Here is a 21,478-nt window from a genome sequence, read left to right as displayed (position 1 = left end):
ATCCTAGAGGAAAGTTTAAAAAAATGTTTTGCCGCCAATTGTCATATCCTTAATTATGTTTTAAGTTTAATTCAGATTTTTTTGTTGAGTCTTTTTATTAATGTGTATTTTATGAATGGGCTTACAAAGACACATTTTCAGGGAGGGGGTGCTTGTGTAGACCGTTGTGAAATGGAGAGCCCGACCGTTCCAGGGCTTTATTCATTTCTCGTTGCTAAGGCCACCTCTTGTTGCCATGGCCAGGCCATCCCAGTCACCTCCTGGACATTGGCTCAGACTTCTTCCGTCTGAACAGCGATAGTGTTTCAGTGTCAATTCCTGCATTACTTCAAAAAAATATGGTCTTGGTCTAGTGTACGTGTGAGTTAGCCTGTCCCCAAACACATGCCCTTTAAAGTGTAAGCTTGTTCGCTTTTGAACTTGTGTATGTAAATAGACTATTGCATACCTGTAATACTAGCATCCACAGAAGATTGGTATTTAGGTATTTTGGTGTGGGGAAAAAAGAACAAAATGAATATGGTTGCGTGGTCATAAATCATCAGTTCCTCAATGAATGAGGAATTACAGAACGGAACCCCAAAAATAAACAGTAGTACGTTGCAAAGTGCCTAAATTGAGTTTGGTTTGGTTTAAAGCCTGATATCCGACACTTCCACAACTTGTTGAATTACATTGAATAGTAACATTGCAGAAGAATTTGAGCTTCCCTTTTACAGACTGCACAATGTTCCACAATGCAACAGGGCCTTAAACCAGGGTTAAAGCTGGGTGTTTTTGGGGGAGCGTTTACCTGTTTTTTAAGAGGTGGCATGCTTATGGTCATCTGTTAACTAATACAACACAAACAAAAGGTTAGTATCAAAATACTAACACTGTCAAGTAACGATAATTGTACAACTATTGGCAATGCACAGCAAAGGTCTCCGCCTGGGTAGTATTACAGGAATGCAATAGTGTTATTTATGTAGAGGTTTAACATGAGCAAATGTAACTTTTTAACATTGTGCCTGCTTGCCTGCCCGTCCTAAATACCTCTGTTGTCACGTCGCTGAAATGTCACCGACATTTCTTGTCTTTTATTTATAACAGTATTGTCGTCGTGGTTGTCATCATTTTTTTTTCCTACTTTATGTAAAATGTACAATTGTCTTTAATTTACTGCCAGCTTCATTCAGTGTCAATGTATGAAACTTTTGACGTTCGAGACAAACTCTCCGTCGTCTCCTGGGAGAAAAAAAGGCTTCCGGAAAGAAAAAAAGAATCTGAAACAGAAAGAAGAGCAAAAAGGAAAGATGAGAGAAATGACTTTTAAGAAAAGGATAGGTTTTATGTCTTATTGATGCCAGAAATTTTTTAACATATGATTTCCTGTGTGGCCATTTAAAACATTTACAACACAATTTACTGCACACGTTGATCGGCTCGCCATGTCCAGTGGCTCTGTTAAAGGTCACATGGTCCGCTCGATTTTTATGTGTCGTAGCTCTAGTAATTGAAAACGCACTACGTTTAAAATGCAGAGGAGCTGTAGTTAGGCCCCCGCTGTCAAAATGGATACGTTTCAACCCCCCCCTCCCTCTGTGCCGGCAGTATAACATAATAATAAAAATGTCCCCCCTTTTCAGAAGACCACTTACAGAACAAAGGCAGTGGCCGTGGATAAAGAAGTGATATTGTGGTGAAACGACCTTGGTGCCCGAGTAGGGAAAGAGACTGAACCTGTTCTGAGCTGAGCAGATGCTATAGGGACGCAGATGCAGACCTCCTACCGCCCTTGCATGCCCTGTCCCAGTTGGTACAGTCCTCCTCTGGCACTAGCATCCACGACCCCAGCATGTCCTGTCCCGCCTTGGTACAGTCCTTTACCACCTGTAACATGCGTCACTCGCTATCCATGAGACCCACAATAACAAAGGTGTCTGTAGGATGCTGACACTGTCAGTGTCCCATGTTGAATGGCTTCCCTCCTCTGTCTAGTGTCTTTACACCCCCCGCCCCCTGCATCCCAGGTCAAGCAGCCATTGTGTGTTTTCCGCCGACCATGCACTGTTTAGTGGTGACTAATACTGTCTTGTCATGTGCTGGCAAGGGGCATGTCAAGGTGTGTGTGGGTGTATGTGTGTACGTGTGTAAGTGAGTGAGTGTGTGTGTGTGTGCGTGTGTGTGTGTGTGTGTGTGTGTGTGTGTGTTACTTTTAGCCGGTAGCGTTGCAATGCTTTATGTCCCCTCTATGTTCTCAGCCCACAAGTGAACCCGATCCATAACTGTCTGTTGGATAAACAGATCAACATAAAGAAAGTGGGAAATAGAAGAGAGAGAGAATACTCCACGTCCCTGCCTGAAAGCCACTCAGTGATTACTTTATTTTAAAACCTGCCAATCAGATTGTGCAGCATTCTACAAATCGGTTGCCAACTGTTTCTTTGTTATTTTATTATTTTTGCGTTTTCCTTTTTTCCCCCCCGTGTTTTGTTCTCAATCTACAATACTGCCATTCTTTTTTTCTTTTCTTTCGGAGACAACGTAAGATGGGTACTGAAAGCCATAGGTTAGAGATGTCAAAACACAACACTATCATTGGTCCTTGACGAAGTGAGGCATGAATGCGCCCAGACATCAAGTTTTTCTCTCAGTAAATGTTGGATTCTATCCTTTTTGTGCAATCACATTGCCAAAGAACGATTTCAAACAATGTCATCTATGTAAATATCAACATTGTCCAAAAAAACGTGGCAAAAAATGAATAAATGTGGGGTTTGTTTTCTTTTGTTTTTTCATTTTTCTGAAAAAAACTACAATGATGTTCATGTGATGTATTGTCTTCCAGTTGGTTGCAATAATAAAAAAATATATAAGTTGTAAAATTAGGTTTGCTCATATGTTCCTGAAACACACACACACACACACACACACACACACACACACACACACACACACACACACCACACACAGACACACACACACACACACACCACACACAGACACACACACACACACACACACACACACACACACACACACACACACACACAGGCATCTTAAACGAACCCTGCATATTGGCTCAAAGCTATACCAGACCACAAGTCAATATCAAAAGGTCAAAGACATTGTTACCTCCATATAATGGCAAAGAATTGAGTTTCTAAGACATGCGTGGTCATCAGTTTATTTTCAAAGCTTGACCCCAACCATTAACCTTACGCATTCCCATCAACAAGGGCTTTTATCGGCTATTTTTCCTATGACTTTAATAATTCAGTTGCTCTAATCATTTCCGTCCAAACGCTCCTGATGAAAGTCACAGCGAGTAGACTCTTTGCCCTCGGGAAAGTGGTAAACAAGATAGGTGCACTGGAGAGTTTGTTAATGCCTTATCAGTCTGCGCGTTGCCATTTTGAGACGCGCGCGTCGCTGGAAGTCCATTCATAATTGAAGCCAAGACAGGCTTAATCAGCGCGAGCTCCCACCACCAGCACCACTGGAGCTCGCAGCGGCTCCTCTGTTGCTATGCAACTACGGCAAAGAAAGGAAGGGAGGAGAGGAAAGTGTGTATTCTGTGCATCTTTAGGGGGGGGGGGGGGGGGGGGGGGTACAGTTTATATGTGCGTGCGTGTGTGAGTACACGATATAATTGATGTTACGGGCTTTTGTTTTTTGAATATAGATGTATAGGCAAATATAGTAGGCCTACATAGAAAAAACTTTATGTCACAACTATAATTCATAGCCTACCTTCTGTTTTGTGTTGTGCTCCACTTGGACTGGAAATTAGGTTATGCGCGAATTGCGCATTAATATAATGTCAGGTGGGCCTTTCAATTCCTGTCAATAACTGAAATTAAATTATTTTGCTGGTGGTGACACATACATAACATTTTAGAGAGTCGCATTAATCAATTTGATGCAAGGCGCAGTGGTTCTATGGTCAATATCATTCAAATCCACGGAGGCAAGTTTCCATGGAGACAGAAGTGGCAGTCGCATTCGCCTGTCAGCTTTAATTTATTACAAAGACTTTATGGAAATGTTCCTTTGACATTTTTGACGGTGCATTTGGGACAGACAATGGGCATAGCCTGTGCAATTATTCAAGTATGTGTTATGATTTACTAGTTTTCTTATACATGGAGATAAATATGACCTACTATCCACGCCATAGAGGGGAAACAAAAATATATTTTCTAATGTTTTTGTTCCACTGTATTTCCTGTGGGATGTGATCGCCCTCTTCTGGCACCACTAAGTTACTACACTGAACTGAACGCTGTATATATGTATATATAGGCTACCCAACACATCGTAGAGGAACAGCCCCACGGCTCAGATAAATATAACTAGACTTAGATATTTGAACACAATATTCTAAAGGATATTTAAGGGATTTTAAAACGAAAGCTCTTGTCAGACAGAAGAGTAGTAGGCCTGTATTTGGCAGTTAGATCTATGTTGAAACCTTAACCTATGTGTATCATCTAAAACAAAACCGCATAGTTTCGCATAATTTGAAATATAAAGGTATTCTATGAGGTTGTTTGCATATAAACTACATTTCCCAGCGAGTGAGTCTTACGTTACAACAATTCCCGCACCAAGTCTCGCGTTGCCCGTTGGTTGTCCCTGCCCTATGTCTCGCGCACTCGCAGCGCCATAGCTCAGTATATAAAGGAGGACGTCGACAGACGAAGGACGGCTGGGAACTCGGCCCGGGATTGTAAATAAGACCGACTAAAACTGTGTTTTATTTACAAAAAGTGATGCCGGCTACTTTTAGACACCGTTCCCAGTTGTTTTAAAGTATTTTTGTTATTTTTGGCTCTTATTTCTCGCCTATTTCTTGTGTGGTTTTTACACTACGCGTATAATGGCGAGCTCGGCTAACTCGAACCCAGTGGTAAGGATCAATCTCTAAGGACAGTGGGAGGATTGGGGGTAAAAGTTGTACTGAAAAACTGTGGAGGACCTTCTTTTATTGTGAAGTAGTAGGGACGTACACTTTCGAACACTTTGACATCTAAAATAAGCGTGATTAAAACATGTTCAACCAATTCGACATTTACTTAAAAAAAAAAAGATCAGAAATATAAGGTATGTAGACCATTTGAAATCCACTTTGGATATTGAGTAAGTGTTTTCGATTGAAGCTTTTCATAGTCTCTTGTTAGTTGATTTGCAACAAATGGGACCAAGTGTTCAGTCTTGCATATCCAGCTTGTCATTGCTTTCTCTTTTTTTTTAGAAGAGGCAGCAAGTTGTCAAGAGTAAGTTCAATTGGCGAAATCGATTAGATTAACTAACACGATTCTCCAGATGTACGTCAAGCACATTTTCATTCACTGCAAATAAATAATTTCTGGAAATGGTTTTCAGCAGTCGTTTCGGCAATGTCAGTCGCTTCGCAGAGCACCTCATTGTCCACCATTCCATGAGCAGACGGCTGGTTCAGCGGGCTTTTCCACGCTATTTACCCATTTCACTCCAACGATAAACTGCCCCTAGCATTACGATCATAAAGAGTTAAACCTTATCACCCATAATAGCCTAAAAAATATCCAAATAGCCGCCACCATCGCCCCGTATTTGTACATTATGTACGCGACGACCGGTCCGTTTGCCGCCCCGTAAAATGGCCTCCTCGCGCAGCTCTCCGGTTCTGGCCCTCCTCCCCTCGGCGCGCTGGTTATATACGGCCATATTGGCTCTCTAATATAGACTGGCTGGGATGGGAAGGTGCTACTCGGCGCTACGTCACGGGCTCTCCATATAAACGACAGACGGCCTTAAATAGTGCAGGAGCACCGAGGGGGAGGGTTAGAGCGCCGATGCCGCTGACAAATGCAGTCCCGCGGATTGTGTGTCGCCTATGTTGGTTGTGCAATGCAAAGCGCGCACCGAAATGTTGGCTTTATGCGTGGATTCGCTTTAGTTTATTGCCAACAGGCCGCCTGTACATTAACATGAGCACGTCGCAACTAATGCATGCAGTTCGATTTAATCGAATGTGATGGGAGCTGTTATTCCTCGTTCTATAACCATTAGCCAGTATCGTTTTATTACAAAATATAAAATAATTGTTTATAAATATACCTAATATTGCATCTCGTAGTTCATTGATGTAGATTAGAAAGAAAAACTGAAGAGATCAAAATTGTGTGTAAAGGCCTGTTTCCGAACTGCATATAATATTGTAATACAATATGTATAAATGCGTAGCATAGTGTGTATGTAATATTGATTAATACCAGATTTCCTTCGCAACGGGTAAGTACTCTCTTTTCTCATTCAATTTCAGTTTGATCGAATGTGTGTCTTTTCTCTGCCCTAATCCTCCTCAGCCTAAACTGTATCGGGGCGTGATCGAGGATGTGATCAACGAGGTGAGAGAGCTGTTCCTGGATGAGGGGGTGGACGAACAGGTGTTGCTGGAATTGAAAACGGTAAATCTACTTGACCCGCTCCCCCCCTTCTGCTGTCACAATCATAAACACACTTGCAGTCACACAGACATTTAGTCATTTAGCAGGCACAAAGCAGTCTAGATTACCCTTCATCCAAGCGATTAACAAATGAGGCAGAGATATTTTGGAAGGTCTCATGAAGGTTGCGCATATACGAACAGACCGCCTAACGATTTGTAGCCATAAGCAAAATACTACTAATCTCTAAGTGATTAGTGTTCGCTTAGTATAGTGCAGTGTGCATATGTTCACTGGTGCATCGATGCTATTGTTTTGAAACTATATATATGGAAGCGGATTCATAGAGCACTGTTGAATGTGTTCATAACAACATTCAAGGGCTATGTTTTCCCTCATCTTCCAACGTGAATGGCAGTAAATACTGCTTGGTATGGTACGCTGTTGACCACTAAATGCCATGGTCCACAAACATCCTGTCTTAAATGTGACACCATTGTAGTGTTTACGGCCAGCCGACTTCCAGGGAGGGTGTTCCTGTTATTGAGGCGCCTGCGGTTTTGTACATCCTCGTCTCCTTGTCCCTCACACGCTCCTCTCCTATGCTGTGTCCGCCCCCATTGGCTCCGCCCCCAGCTATGGGAGAACAAGCTGATGCAGTCCAAGGCGGTGGAGGGCTTCCACACGGAGGAGCAGGCGGCGCTGCAGGCCACGCAGCAGGCTCAGCAGGCCCAGCAGGTCTCCCAGCCTGCCGCCGCCAAGCACATGCTCCAGCCGCTGCAGCAGCAAGGTCAGTACACAGTGCTACACCCCACCCACCGCTCCCTCCAACCCAGACTCCCATTCCAGTCGGACCACAGCCCTACCGGTCAACTCCACCCACCCACCCATACTAGTCAGTTGTCAGACCTACTGATGCTCGGCAGACCACAGCCCTATTGGTCAACCCACCCACCCATATTAGTCAGTCGTCAGACCTACTGATGCGAGGCAGACCACAGCTCCATAGTCACAGCCCTACCACGCAGGGCTCACTACCGCTCAATTTATGAAGGGGAGAAATGTATCTCATGTATATCAAATTCGATATAGATAATTTGTTAATCACAATTAATAATCACAACATTGGGCAAAATAATCGCTGTTATTGTTTTTTGTCATCGTACGATCCTACTTGCCTACCCACCCTAACAAACTCAACCCACACACCTACAATGGTTCGTCATAGTAATAACCTCACCTACCTATATACCCGTGCTAGTCGGTCCAAAGCCCTACGCACTCAACCCTACCCACCAAACGCAACGTCCCCTGCCTGCCCATGCCGCTCTATCCACTCAAGTCTGGTTCCGAGGTTCTCAGTCCACGACCTGCCCCACCCCCTATCCCAACCACGCTAGCAACACAGCGACCAACCGGCCAGACGAGATTGATGGTTGGTTTCCATGGCAACGTAGAATCATGTCTGAGTGATGGAGTGTGGGGGGGATTGCAAAAGATGCATGACGGCAGGGAATTTAACCTGTAGAAGAGATTGTAGAAATGATTTAATGTTTTTATTTATTTAGGTTTTTATTTAGAAGTACCTTCATGTTACAACTGCCTTAGGCCAACTGTAATTTTTATCTGTTGCACCGCATGAGTGCTCGTGAATGTTTTGAGCTGATCATCATATATTGATCATGTATTATTGTTGTCTTTCTCTCTGTGCCTACAGCTCCCCAGCAGCAAGTCATTGTTCAGGATCCCAAGATCCTCCAGCATATGAGTGCTACCGGCATGGTGAGCTAAATGCCACTCAGGTTTCATATTCACGGTTTCACTCCATTCACCATGCGCAACAGAGCCTTGAGATGTCATTAAGTCATTTGACATAGAAATACGTTGGGTTAGAAATCTGGTCCGGTTCACTTTCCCGACAGCTGAACAAGCACGTTTTGTCACTCCTGGCGCTTCCCTATCGTATCATACGGGATAAAGTGAGATTTACTTTATTAATCTCAGATGGGAAATTAGGATTTAATCACATTCCCCCCCTCCCCCCCTGCTTACACTGTGTCCTGTACTAACATAACGTTGTACATGTCATATTGTGCAAGTGAGATGCTGTTCCGCGGTGACGTTTGTGTAAAGTTTTCCTGGGGCGGGGGGGGGGGATTATGGTGGAAAATGTGTGCTGGGGGGAGTGGAGTCTTTAAGAAATGATGAACCTCACACAAGACTTAAAGTTTTAAAGAGGATTACTGCACAGATATAGACAAGAGTGTGAACAAGGCTTTACTGTCTCATCGCAGACACACAGACGGAACATTCATTTTCCTCCTCTCCGTACTTGCGCACACACGCACACGGCCGTGAAGCGTATTAATGTTTCGTTGCTTTTGTCTTTGCCCGTACGTTTTTCCACTTCAACGCGCCATCTGTGGAAGTCAGAATTCACATCTGGTCGTCGATGACATGCAAAAGCCCATCTGCTTTATTCACTTTCGTGTTCCCACACAGTACTTTGTGTTTTAAAAAGTCCACTTCAAGCTCAAACCGAGGGAACTCTTTTCCTGATAGTGATAGTTTTTTCTTATGCTTAAACAAACAGCGATTTATTCATTCATGCCTTATGTTAACACAGCTTATAAAAACCGTGCTGAAATATATATTTATGGATTCGCCTTTAATTGGATCTTCATTGCACATAAAAGAGCCATACAGGACCAGAATTCAGATTAGGATAAATCAAACCGGTAGGGTGAGGACGTGTGTAAACCTGTCTGTTCCCTGTTCCTCCACTAGAGTGCAGCAGCGACTGCAGCAACCCTTGCTCTGCCCACTGGAGTCACCCCTTACCAGCAGCTCATCACCAGCCAAGGTAAGACACACCAGCCCGTCCTATTGCGCTCCCATCGTTGTTCAATGGTGTTTCCCACGCTCAGCTATTTTCCAGTATCAGAGTACTGCTTCAGCGGACTCATCTGCAACATCAAATCCATTTTCGTGAAATTAATCACAGAAAAGTTTGACTATTGAGTTTTCCCAATCCGGACAATGGCGGACTCAAATCCCGATGTCAGCGGTCCAGCTATTCCGCAATTGTTTTTGTGTACACAGAGTCGATGTTGCAGATTGTGATTTCTGTCACGACATGCACATTTATGCAGTTCTCTTGGAAACAGAAGTTGGGCTTGACGCTGCCCCTTTAAGATTTTGGTCAGAGCATCTTGATCCCCATCGTAGCCAGCCACCAATATGTAGGGCTGTAAAGTACCCTTAAGTGGTTCCACTTCTACACAGAAAGTGTTTGGATAATATACAACGTATCCAACCACTTCCTACACAGAAAGTCAATTGACTTTTCAAGTCTGTCTCAAGGGATGCACCCTTACAACCTGGGCTATTACAGTAGTGATAAATCCCAAATAATCAACAATCTCCCCGCCTCCATCAGGCCAGATCCTGCAGGTGGTGCGCGCCCCTAATGGAGCCCAGTACATCATCCAGCAGCCCCAGCAGCAGATCCTCCTGCAGCAGCAGATGCAGCCGGGCGGCGTCCAGGCCCCTGTCATTCAGCAGGTACGCCCCATCACACAGGTAGGTCAAGAAACCCCCCCCATCTCCCTCTCCTCCTTCTTCTCCTCCTCCCCCCTCTCCCCGGTCTCGTACAGCACAGCCAGCCTCTCTGGAGCTCTGGTGGGGGTGGAGGGATACATGGGGTGATTATGGTGTGGTGTTCACATGAAGCCCCTGGGAAGCAATGAGTCTTAAAGGAGGGCAGTTATTTGCAGCTTAGTAGGGATTAAGGTTTCTGGGTTTAAAGTTTTAAATGCAAATTTGGAACGTGTTGATTTATTTCGGGGCCTGGAGTGTGTTCAGGGAACAGGGAAAGGTTAGGCTGTTGTCTGGGCTGTCCTCACGGCTGACAGAGAGAGCTGTCGGCACTCTGAACCGATGTAAAGGCTTTACAAGTTAATTTGAGCAAGACGAGACTACTTCATCAGCGATGCATGCCCAGCCACTATGTTCTCAGGCTTGCTTTAAAAAAAGTCTGTTTAAGCTTTATTGACTACAGGCAGAGTATGTGAGTGATGGTGGGGGGAGGCAGGGAAAGAAGAGAAGTGGATGAAATCATTTCTGAAAGTTAGACATCCGTTAATGATCCAAAGTTTTATTTGTGAACGGACTTTAGAACGCATGTAATCTTTCCCATGTCGCATGTCTTTCATTTGTCCCCTGCAAAGCATTGACTGCTACTTTGAGCAACACCAAACAGGGGTCACTCATTTGTCTTTATCAGGAGGTTACTGTCGGTCAACTGTAGGGACAGATTTAGGTGTTGGGTGGCTCTTCCAGTGTGTCTGGGTGGAGGGAGAAAGCATGCTGGTGGAGGTGTAATTTGTATCTGGTCACTGTAGGGGGAGCTAAAGAGTTGTATTTAATTAATCATGCCTTATATTTTCAGTTAGTGAATACAAACTTCAGTGCTATGTGCCACAACACGGAGAACTGATACATTTACATTTCATATTTAAAAAATAGTGTGAAAATAAAAGCTGGAAGTGAACTCCATTTCACGGGACTAGGTTTTAATGGCTGTCAACAGAATCAGTATGCAACGGCCTCATTTGAATAGTTGTTTATATGCAAATCAGCGTTTTGTTTATTACTCTAACGAGAGCAGAGCCCGAATGGTATTGCTCTGTTTTACCTCGATTCATAATTGTGTAGAAGATTACTTTTTCCAAAGAAGTGTACAATGCAAGCACAGGAATGCAGTTGTTGTTGCTTTTATTGTGTTTCTCGTCGTTTGTCTCCACTGCCATCCTGAACACCGTCCTGATGCATGCACACCAACCCAGGATTACATACGGGGAGGGATGCTCATGATCAAAGTGATCCTCATTACACAATGACCCGCCCTTATCACTCACCACTTTTAGTTTAGATAAGTCAATAAAAAATGCAAAAGATGAAGATATCTAAGTCCACCGAATATGTCTTCACAGCGCACCAGTTCAATAGACTGTTCTCTGTACCCTCCAGGGTGCGGAGCCACTGTGAGCTCAAAGGTGAATGTTAAGTCTTCCTTGTGGTCCGTGTGCCCAGGTCCTCGCTCCGATGCAGGGAGGTCTACCCCAGCAGACGGGTGTCATCATCCAGCCCCAGCAGCTGGTCCTAGCCCCTGGGAACAAGGTCCAGGGCAACCAGCAGGTACTGGATATAGGCATTCATATCATATTAAAATATTAAATATTAAAAACAACGCAGAAGAAAAGGTGAGGTTGTTAGTAATGCTTAGCCATCCGTCCGCTAAAAGTGAGTAAAATGTGCTGTGAGAGCATTTGTCCCGGGTTAACTGCGCCTGCCTCTATATGAGCCACTTTACACTTGAGAAGGCTCCCGGTTCATGTCTGAACTTCTTGTGTGTCAATCACATGCGCCTGAAAGCAACGCTGTCAACGGCGGAGAATCATATGGAGGGGACACAATTTTTGGTTGTTTATTTTATAGTCTACACTCTCTTTCTTTCTTCCTTCCTTTCTTCACATCAAACCATGTTCTCACGATGTCCTCCTCTCTGCCAGGTGATGCAGGCGATGGCCTCCCAGCCGGGCCAGGTGCCCACGGGACAGGTGCAGCAGATCCAGCAGGTGCAGCAGATCCAGCAGGTGCAGCAGGTCCAGCAAGTCCAGCAGGTGCAGCAGGTCCAGCAGGTGCAGGGGGCGGTAGCTCAGGTCACCCAGCAGCAGCAGCAGCAGCAGCAGCAGCAGCCCCAGCAGCCACCCATGATGCTGCAGGTGGACGGGCCGGGGGACACCTCCTCGGAGGAAGACGAGGAGGAAGAAGAGGAGTACGATGAGGACGAAGAGGAGGAGAAGGAAAAGGACGGTGGGGAGGACGGGCAGGTGGAGGAGGTACAGGACCATGTGACTGCCACCCGGTTGGCCAAAACAAAACCTTTTGATGCATGTGTATACAGATTGGTAGATATTGAAGTGTACAGACAGACTGTGGGGCTGATGACCATCTCTCTCCCCCCTCCCCCCCGCTCCTCTCAGGAGCCGCTGAACAGTGAAGACGATGTTAGCGACGAGGAGGACCAGGAGCTGTTTGACACAGAGAATGTAGTTGTGTGCCAGTACGACAAGGTAAGAACCACTCAAGCCTGCACCAGTAACGGAGTCATTTATCAAGTGCAAATACTAGTGAGGGTTGCCCAAAGTATTATGTACTACAAGCGTCATGTGGTAACGGTCACCCATGACACAAAACCTTATGTTCTTAAATCAAGATGTATGTTCCTGAAGCAGTCAAACTTTTACATCCTCACACGTGTACGGTATAAACGGTATAGAAAGTACATGTGAATTTGTGCTACAATATGGATTTTGACCATACCGTGTGACCGGTAGACAGTGTTGTGTGTAACGCAAAGTAAGTAATGTAAATACAGTAACGTAACTTATTTTTCATGTGAAAAGTAAAGTTACGCGAAACTACTGAAAATATGGTAACGAAACGTAGTTCCTTTTTCAATTCGGCGCAACGTTACTTTTCCCAGGGACAGATTTGACAGCGATACTGCCTTCTCAGGCAGTATGCTATTGCGCAAACACGCAGGCACGCAGCCTGCGCAATAGTCCCTTCACAAGCTCTTATTCCACACCGTACGAGACAGACGCGGTAGTGTGAAGCTGTCTCTGCATCTCAGACATCGCTTCCGCAGGCATTTTCCAAAGCCAGTCCGTACGACAAAAAAGCCAGCAGTGGAACGAGATAACAAACGCTGTCACTGTTTACCTGTGTAAGGACATGGTTCCCTTTCAAAATGTTGATAGAAAGGGCTTTAAAGAGATGGTCAAAACACTCAATCCCAGGTACGCGTTACCTGCCCGCACACACCAAGTGGAGAAAGAAATCCATACTAAATCCATATTGTTAATTTGACTGCTTCTCCAGGCTTGTACAATGCTTTGTGATCCACCCCTTGCTTTGAGTTATCCAATCTCGAGTGGTTAAAGGTGACCCATTATACCACCAGGTGTGAGTGTGATTAGTGGGCGTGTCCACCTAGATGTATTACAGATATCCCACACCTGGTGGTATAATATGTCACCTTTTAATGGTTCATACACTAGATGCTCATGTAGAGCGTCAGACCAAGCTGTCCTTCAACACATCACGGAAACGCACGTTGTTGGAATTTAGTCACGGGTAGGGATGTAACGGTTACCAGTGTAACGGTAAACCCCGGTAAAAATGTTCAAATAAAATTATTATCTCGGTGGATAACCACGCCCGCGGTGTGGAAACCGTGTGTTTAATCCTTAGCGCTTCATCCGAGTCTCCAGAAGTTGCCGCGCAGGCGCACTGTGTAGACCTCTTGTCGTATGCGGACTCCTCCGCTGGCAGCAGAGCAGCCGGAGGAGTTCAGCCGGGGGAGCTGGCTCTGCCGGTGGAGGAGTCCACATACGACCGACAGGTCGGAACAATGGAGCGTTGGAGAAATGATATGGACCCGAAGTGAACTGACAGCTGTCTACTGAAAACATCTTGTTCGCGCATACGGCAACAATCGCTTTCTCTTCCATGTCATGGTTCAATCTGGACAGAGAGTCAAAGCCAAAGCTCCTTTCCCCCAATTCCTTCTCCACCATGGGCGAGATAACCCCCACTATAAGTCTTTACTTACCGACGCAGTCTTTAAGATTCATAATATCAGAGAATATCCCCGTCAGTTCGGCTGCGGCGCAATGAATGAATAAAGATCGAAGTTAGTACTTTAAAACCTTGTTGATGAGTAACATTTAGAAAAACATGTACTTTTAATTCAGCCTTGGGTGATATCGAAGCATAGTGTGTACTGAATGCGTGTTGATGATGATACACTGATGATACACAGGGGGTAACTAGTCTACATTGGCAGGACATCTTCCGCGCCACCTTTTTAAATAAATTGCCGTTTCTCATTTTCCGACGGCGACAACCATATATTTATATTTATAAAGAAATAAGAATTCTTTATATGTCTATGGCGACACCATGACAACAACACGACTACCGTCTCCTTCTACTTCTGGCTCACGGCCCCCGGGAAAAGATCTCGAGCGCAGGACGCAAAATCCAATTCGATTGACCGTATATTTTTGAAATATAATAAACACTGTTACACTTTTTGAAACTATTTCAGTTTGTGTAGGCCTATCAGTGCTTTTTGAACATATTTAACACACTTTTAAAAATACCGCGGTAATACCGAAAACCGTGATAATTTTGGTCATAATAACCGTGAGGTTAAATTTTCATCCCGTTACATCCCTAGTCACGGGTGTGTGTATCCACCTCTAACCCCACACCATTCCCCCCCCCCCCCCAGATCCACAGAAGCAAGAACAAGTGGAAGTTCCACCTGAAGGATGGAATCATGAACCTCAACGGCAAAGACTATGTGTTCTCCAAGGCGATCGGAGACGCAGAGTGGTGAAGGAACGGCGACGGCACGGAGAAGGAACAATGCGCTCTTAATCAACGTAGAGAGCCAAACTTTGGAACTCCTCTTTTCCGGTGACATGCCCCCACCGGGTTATCCCCCGGAACCGGTGTCCTAGCAACCGGATCTACTTCAGGAGTCCGGGTTTGAAAAAGATACTGAACTAAAGTCTGAGCTGGTGAAGTGGAGAACCGAGCAGACCTTCAAGCCTTGTGGGACGAGAGGCCGAGACGGCCCGGGAACGTACAGGATTCATGTTATTTTATTTTATTTGTCCACTTTTCAGGCCTCCTCCTCCTCCTCCTTAGTTTGTAGTCCAAATTGATTCCCCATCACATCCGTGAGGTAGCTTACTGGCGCAGTGTGCCAAGGTGATCCCCCCCCCGCCCCCCGCCATCGATCGGTTGTGGCGCCCTGAAAGAGCCAACGCTAAGGCTCCTGGGAAGCTTCCCTTTCTCGTCTGATGACCTTTGGGTCCACCAGTAAAAAATTTGCCTTTTTTTATTTTTATTTAAACGGCCGGGATCAACTGTTTGGAGGGCATTGTAGTTGGTGTCCTCGGAGTGAAACCACATTTCCCACAATTCATTGAGATTTTTTTTATCAACTTTAAAATGTTCCACTGTTCATTGACCACCATATTTTAAATACTTTTAGAGCTATTTTTGATGAAGGGTATTAAAGCAAAAAAGTTAATCTTAACGGTAGAATAACCAATGGTGTGAAGTATGCTTTTTCTTTTCTATTATCTACTTGATGCTAAATCCCCCCCCAACAATGAACAGTTGTTTTCCCCAGCCTTCTGGCCTCATGGGAAAAAAAACTAACGACATTTGAAAGGATAATCAACTGTACAAAATCAACCTTACTAGTCCAAAAAAACAGATCTTCTGATTGGTCCTTCTTGCGCTTAACTTTTTTTTTTCTTTTTTTCATTCATCCGTCTAAAGATTTGCACTGTACAGTTGAATGGTGTGTCGTGAAGTCATTCGAGATTGCTCATAGCCACAGTGTGCTCAAATAAGCGTGTGCGTGCGTGTGCCCATGGGTGCCTGAGTGCTCACCTGAACGCGTGTTGGGTTTGTGTGTTCTGTGTCCTCACCGTCCCTTCCCCACCCAGAAGAGTAAGTCACTCTAAACGACCACCTCTACACCCCAGTCCCAGTCTGGAAGGTCAGAGCTCACCAACGGCTGTTTTTCTTTCCTCATATCTTCTATTCGCTCCTGAAATCTCATCAGAGGTTGTGCTGCTCAAGGGTTGCTAACCTGCACCAAACTGTGCTCTTACATCATAAGTGTTCCTTGGTTTGGAGCTGGTTCCACACAACTTCCTCGTATCTAGCTCTCCCACGGTTGTTGTTTTTTTCATTTTTGTTTTACATTTTATGTTTTTAAAAATCAATGTTTTTCTATCAAATTCGAGTTCAAACCTTTTGGGCTATCACAAAAGTCTGTTTATAGAGCCCCCCCCCCCCCCCCCCCCCGCAATGATTTGAAATAAATTAATGTGTTTTTTTGGGGGGTTAAATTGTTGCATTTTCGGGTTAAATGGTTGTTTGCTAAACGTGTGTGGTTTAGAGTAGTATGCTTTGTTGCAGAAATAGCCTAGACTCTAGGGATGCACAAATACTGGATCAAAAAACTATATTATAACCAATCAGCATATTGTTATGCAAAAAAACGTAACTTTCTACTTCCTTTTCTGAGAGAAATGTCCTCGCCTCATTTCAATACATTTCAATAAGACAGTACAACAAATAACTATAAACATGGCACTCTTGACTGCTTTTTTCTGCTGAACTCAAATCACTTGTTGGTCCATCGTCACAAATTAACAAACATTTAAAGTGCCAAGACAAGGTTTATTACATTCTGTGGTAGAACACTGGTACAAAACCGACTAAAACTCAAGTAAAAATCGGTTAAAAAACTTGAAATTGGGCTTTTGCACACATCACGGAAAAAAATGAACTGTTCAATATTTGCTGATATTTCCTTTTCAACCCCCACCCCCCAATGTTTCTTATGTGTGCCTTTTCTGACTATGGATTTTTGTTTTGAGGCATTCTTGCAATATTCATAGTATATGAGCTTTTAATGTCTCTTACGATGTATCCTCTGCTTTTCACTCTCTTGCTCCACAGTGTGTGTGTTTGTTCCAACTGCTGTTCAAATAATTGTTCAGAAAATGTAATTGCTTCTTTTACTGTTAATTTTTTATTATTATTCAATAAATGATTGTTTGTATTCACGGACATCGTAACTTGGAACAGCGCTTTGAGCCCAATAGAAGGAGGTGTTTAGACTTTTTTTTTGTTTTGCTACACGGTTGAATAAAAAAAAAATGCACTGATGCTTATTTTTTGCCTATTTTTATTTTGGTGTGGAAAATTTGAAATAAATGTAAATCTTAACATTTTGTGCGTACGTCTCACTACTAAGGTTCTGGGTTTGAACCCCATAGTATTCTGTCTCCCTGAAGGCATCCTAAATGCCTACCTTCTTCTTTGTGACATGCAACTTTTCTTTGACTAAAAGCATCTTTACTAACCAGTAAAAAGTTTGCCGGGGAGAAAATTTACGATTTTGCACAAATGTCCTGGTTACATTTAATATAATATCTAAATGTAGATGTGTTCTAGGTATTCAGTAAAACAGCACTTTGACCTGTTTGACCTGGTTTTTTGTACCTTTGCCATCCACTCTCCTGTACTAAATCCCTCTGTTTCCTTTAGGGTAGTGAGCGAGACAAAGGCGTGGCACTGCCATTCAGTCTTGCCAGGTCTCTAACCGCAGGGGGATTTGGGCCCTTGATTGTAACTCGGAGTCAGACGTCAGCCCCATGGTGCATTATGTCTCAACAGATACTCCTTTCAACTGTCCACTAGAGAACGGGCAGATCTCAAGCTACTTCAGGTGAAGTAGCCCCTTGTGTTTATGTGTATATTTTTTGTCTGCTATGCCCTCCTCAAAGGCCACTCAAAAGACAAAAGACGGCCGAGGAACGATTAGGCCCACGCTTCTATTTTCCGTTTTTCTTGTTTCTTTTTACGAGCCCCCGTTGGTTTTCTGTCTGGCTCATAAACACCGCCTGGTTTTGTGTGCACCTGTATAACCGACAAAGTATGTCCCATTAGTAACACAGTTATGCTCCGTCAGAGTCCTAGCCAGTCACAAGTCAAGGGTCTCTCATTTAAAAGATGGGAATTCTTGCAGGTCTATCGGACAAAGGGGTCTTTATTCTTTCTAATGGTCATTCCTTATTTCCTGTATTTCTTTTGGCGTGTTCTTTTTTTGGCCTCTGTTGCCTTTTTAAGTCTTGGGTATATTTAACAGTCCGAGGGTTCTTGGGGAAATAGACATGAACATGGTAATAATGATTTTAATTACCATAATTCTCATAATAGCTTGACACCTACCTAGTCCACTGCCCACATTTAGTTTATAGTTGAAGTAGAGTTGAATTTGTCGATGTAAGGCTCGAGAGAGTTAGGATTTTTTGGTTGATTATTTAAAAAGTAATTATATTATAATAACCTCAGCCAGCACTGGGAACTGCTTTGTAATTTAAGAAGTTACTGTCACATCCTCTCCAATTCTGAGGTCACCCTCTCCTCTCATCCCACCATGGATCCCTGTTCTACGCGGAATCAATTTAGAGAGAAACATGTCTTGGTCTGTTTGAGATAGTGGTAGTTCAACTTTTAACACGGTCAAAATGGTCAAAACATCATCAGTAGTAAGGGGAAAAGCAGAAAACAGAAGTAACACCTGCACTACAAAAGTGACCGAGCAAAGCTCTATAAACAAAGGAAGATTTGTTGGCCTTTTGCACTTTGTAGGGCCGGGATGAGGACTTCTTGTTTTCATTATCAGGTGTTGGCTCCACTGACCACGGGAGAGCTCCTTGAGACAGACCCCAAATGAGAGGGACTTGATCCTTAAAGGGCATTGGTTCGAGTCTGCTGGGCATGGGGCCCAACATGCTCCACGGCCCTGTGAACGCAGGGATGCTGTGTTGACAGTGGCTCCAAAATCTGGACGGAAGAATGGATTGCCTGGGTAAATTTGGCCAAAGCTTAAGAGCCTTGTAAAGGAGCTGGGTGCTGATCTCCCAGCTGGAACACCTCACAGGCCCCAGTGGCCTCCCTGCTCCCCTTCTCCACCTCCTCTAGTGGTTTCTACCTTCCCTTTCTTCAGTTCAGCAACATGAGCAATCATTGGAGTAGAGCACTATTAGTGCCTCTTTCTTATTTAGTCATTTGAGGCATTTAGGTGCACATGGTGGTTTAGGGCATCTTGATCAAGGAGGCCCTTACAGCCTGATACTGCGGACGACCGGGATCGAACCCGGTACTTTTCAGAACACCCCTATCTAGAATAGCCCCAAGCCCCATCATCACATGGCCCAGTCTGGCCTTATTTGAGGAGCAGCTCAGAACAACATCAGGGTAGCAGAGGAATGATTGGGCGGGCCTGAGAACTGGGGATATGGCGCAGGATGTTGAAAGGAATCCTGGAAGGAGAAGGTCTTGGTCGATGGGTTTTGGCCCTGCTGCCAGAGGCTGAACTCCCTCTCTCTGTGGTCAGGTTCATCCCACGGAAAAGACAGGATTGTGTTATGGCACGGCGATGATGGTCTCCCTGAGATGGCTCAAAGATTGCCTCGCCGGGCTGTGAAGTGTGTTTTTGGCTGGGGCCTGCTGCAATCGAAGATAATCACCATGACTTGGAGGGGAGCGAAATCAATAGAAGGTTTTGGAAAATATGTGCGTTGGATCTGTGGTATAGAGAGGGCAATCGAGAACACAGGTGAACATGGACAAACATTAGCCAATGTCTCAGAAATGCTTGTTTTGTTCAAGCTACGAACAAGCACACACACATGCAGTCACTCACAATTCGATGCCTCATTTTTGCCACACACACACACACACACACACACACACACACACCTCCCCCCCCCCCGGAATAAACACAAGCAGTTGTGGTTGAGAAACTCTCAGAACCTTTGCTTTGCCTTTGCTTCTCCCCAGATCAATAGCACAGCTCAATACATTCTGCACTGCGAAAACAGATCTCATTGTGTTTTTGAACGCAATTGGAATAAAAGAAAACTGCCATTATAAGCTTGTGAAAAGAAAAAATCCAAAACATTGAGCCGGAAAACAATGTAAGCTACTGGTAGTCAGCGAGGGGGGTGGGGGGATTTATGGTGGATTTATGGTGCGTGTCATTTTCTGGAACCCCTGCGAGCAGATGCCACATCTAATAAACAATTAAGAGAACATTCCACCGCTGCGGTCTCTACCGTTTAGCCTGAGTGATTCGGGAGAGAACGTGGATTAGGGCACGCAGAGTTGGGCATTCTCCACCTCCACTGCTTTCCCAAACTAAAACCAACTGTCCTGATGAGTGGTCAACAACACATATCTTTACTCCAAGCCGTCCCTGCGAGTGAATAATAAAAGATCCTAAGGAATTATCCTTTTTTTTTTTTTCCAGGAAAGTATCTCGCAAACCGACCCCCAACCCGCGTACGTTTCCCTTAAAGAAAAGAAGAAGTGTCACATACACCGCAGATGAAATTCTAACCAGATGTTAAGCCGCTATGGGGTGCGTCCTTTAACGCGTAATGGCGTAAATATCGCAGGGCTGCGCGTTACGGATCAGTTGTGCCCCCGCCGGCTCTGTTTGCTTAAAGCTCTTGCAGGAAAAGGCTAAAACGATGGACTCTGATTGTATAAGTCTCTGGCTATGTAAAAGGGAGGAAAAATATCACCACCGTGCTAGAAATAACAACCAGAGCATTCCAACGCAGAGAAAAAGGGCTTCAGAAGATTCTTTTTTAAACTTTCCTACCCATCTCTCATTTCTTTTGAAAATTGCTAATGAAAATCCACACTTGGTTATTTGTTTAATTCGATGATGTGTGTTCGAGGGAGGATGGATTATTTTTTCTAAGAAATGATTTATATAACTATACAGGCCTATTATGTGTATGTATAAGACATCACAGGAACAAGGAAAAGCGGACAAGCGGCCCAAAAACAAAAAAGGGTTGAAAGAGGATTAGTTTTAAGTGAAGGGCCAAGTCCCATTAGGTTGGAGTTTTCAGAGTCCACTTCTCCTGGTGAAGTACTTCTGACTGCTATTCACATCAGTGGCACCGTTCACCATGTATACATTTCCAATGGGCTGGTTTATTCAACCATTCTGGTTACATTTTGAGTCATCCATGTTCACTCCCAGGATTTTAATAAGCAGCTTTGGATAAAGCAATCCCAGAGGTCAGATTTTAATTCTTGTCCATTTAATTAGAAACATATGGTGATTTTATTTACAAGATGTACAATAGTAAAATGTCACTATAAGGGACGTGCCTTCTGTCTTTCTACTCAACAAAAGCACATAAAAAGAGATTTAAAGTCTTCCCTGTGTTTTCTTTATTAATATAAGGCTCTATTTTTATCTTAATAATAAAAATGTAGTTTAAAATGCTAATTCCCTTTCTTTAGGCTACACAGTATACATCTATATGAGTGTGTGTCCCTTTCTCTGTAAACACTGCGCTAAAACGTTA

The 21,478-nt window shown here is 44.1% G+C and overlaps 1 protein-coding gene across 2 annotated transcripts; it reads left to right on the top strand.

Annotated features, from left to right (window-relative positions):
* Positions 1-4,686: 4,686 nt before the first annotated feature.
* Positions 4,687-16,361, top strand: gtf2a1 (general transcription factor IIA, 1). 2 transcript variants are annotated; one of them, XM_084483777.1, is made up of 10 exons: positions 4,687-4,894; positions 6,336-6,437; positions 7,053-7,206; positions 8,134-8,198; positions 9,204-9,279; positions 9,856-9,980; positions 11,511-11,615; positions 11,990-12,319; positions 12,464-12,553; positions 14,782-16,361. In XM_084483777.1, exons 1-10 carry the CDS (start codon positions 4,865-4,867, stop codon positions 14,887-14,889), a joined length of 1,185 nt encoding a protein of 394 aa, XP_084339903.1. In that variant the 5' UTR covers positions 4,687-4,864; the 3' UTR covers positions 14,890-16,361. The 2 variants fall into 2 exon arrangements, with proteins under 2 accessions (XP_084339903.1, XP_084339902.1); XM_084483776.1 differs by having other exon boundaries at positions 9,856-9,998.
* Positions 16,362-21,478: the final 5,117 nt, after the last annotated feature.

Source organism: Micromesistius poutassou (assembly GCF_964030765.1).
Source record: "Micromesistius poutassou genome assembly, chromosome: 19".
Classification (NCBI taxonomy): domain Eukaryota; kingdom Metazoa; phylum Chordata; class Actinopteri; order Gadiformes; family Gadidae; genus Micromesistius; species Micromesistius poutassou.
This window is presented reverse-complemented; position numbering and strand designations above follow the sequence as displayed.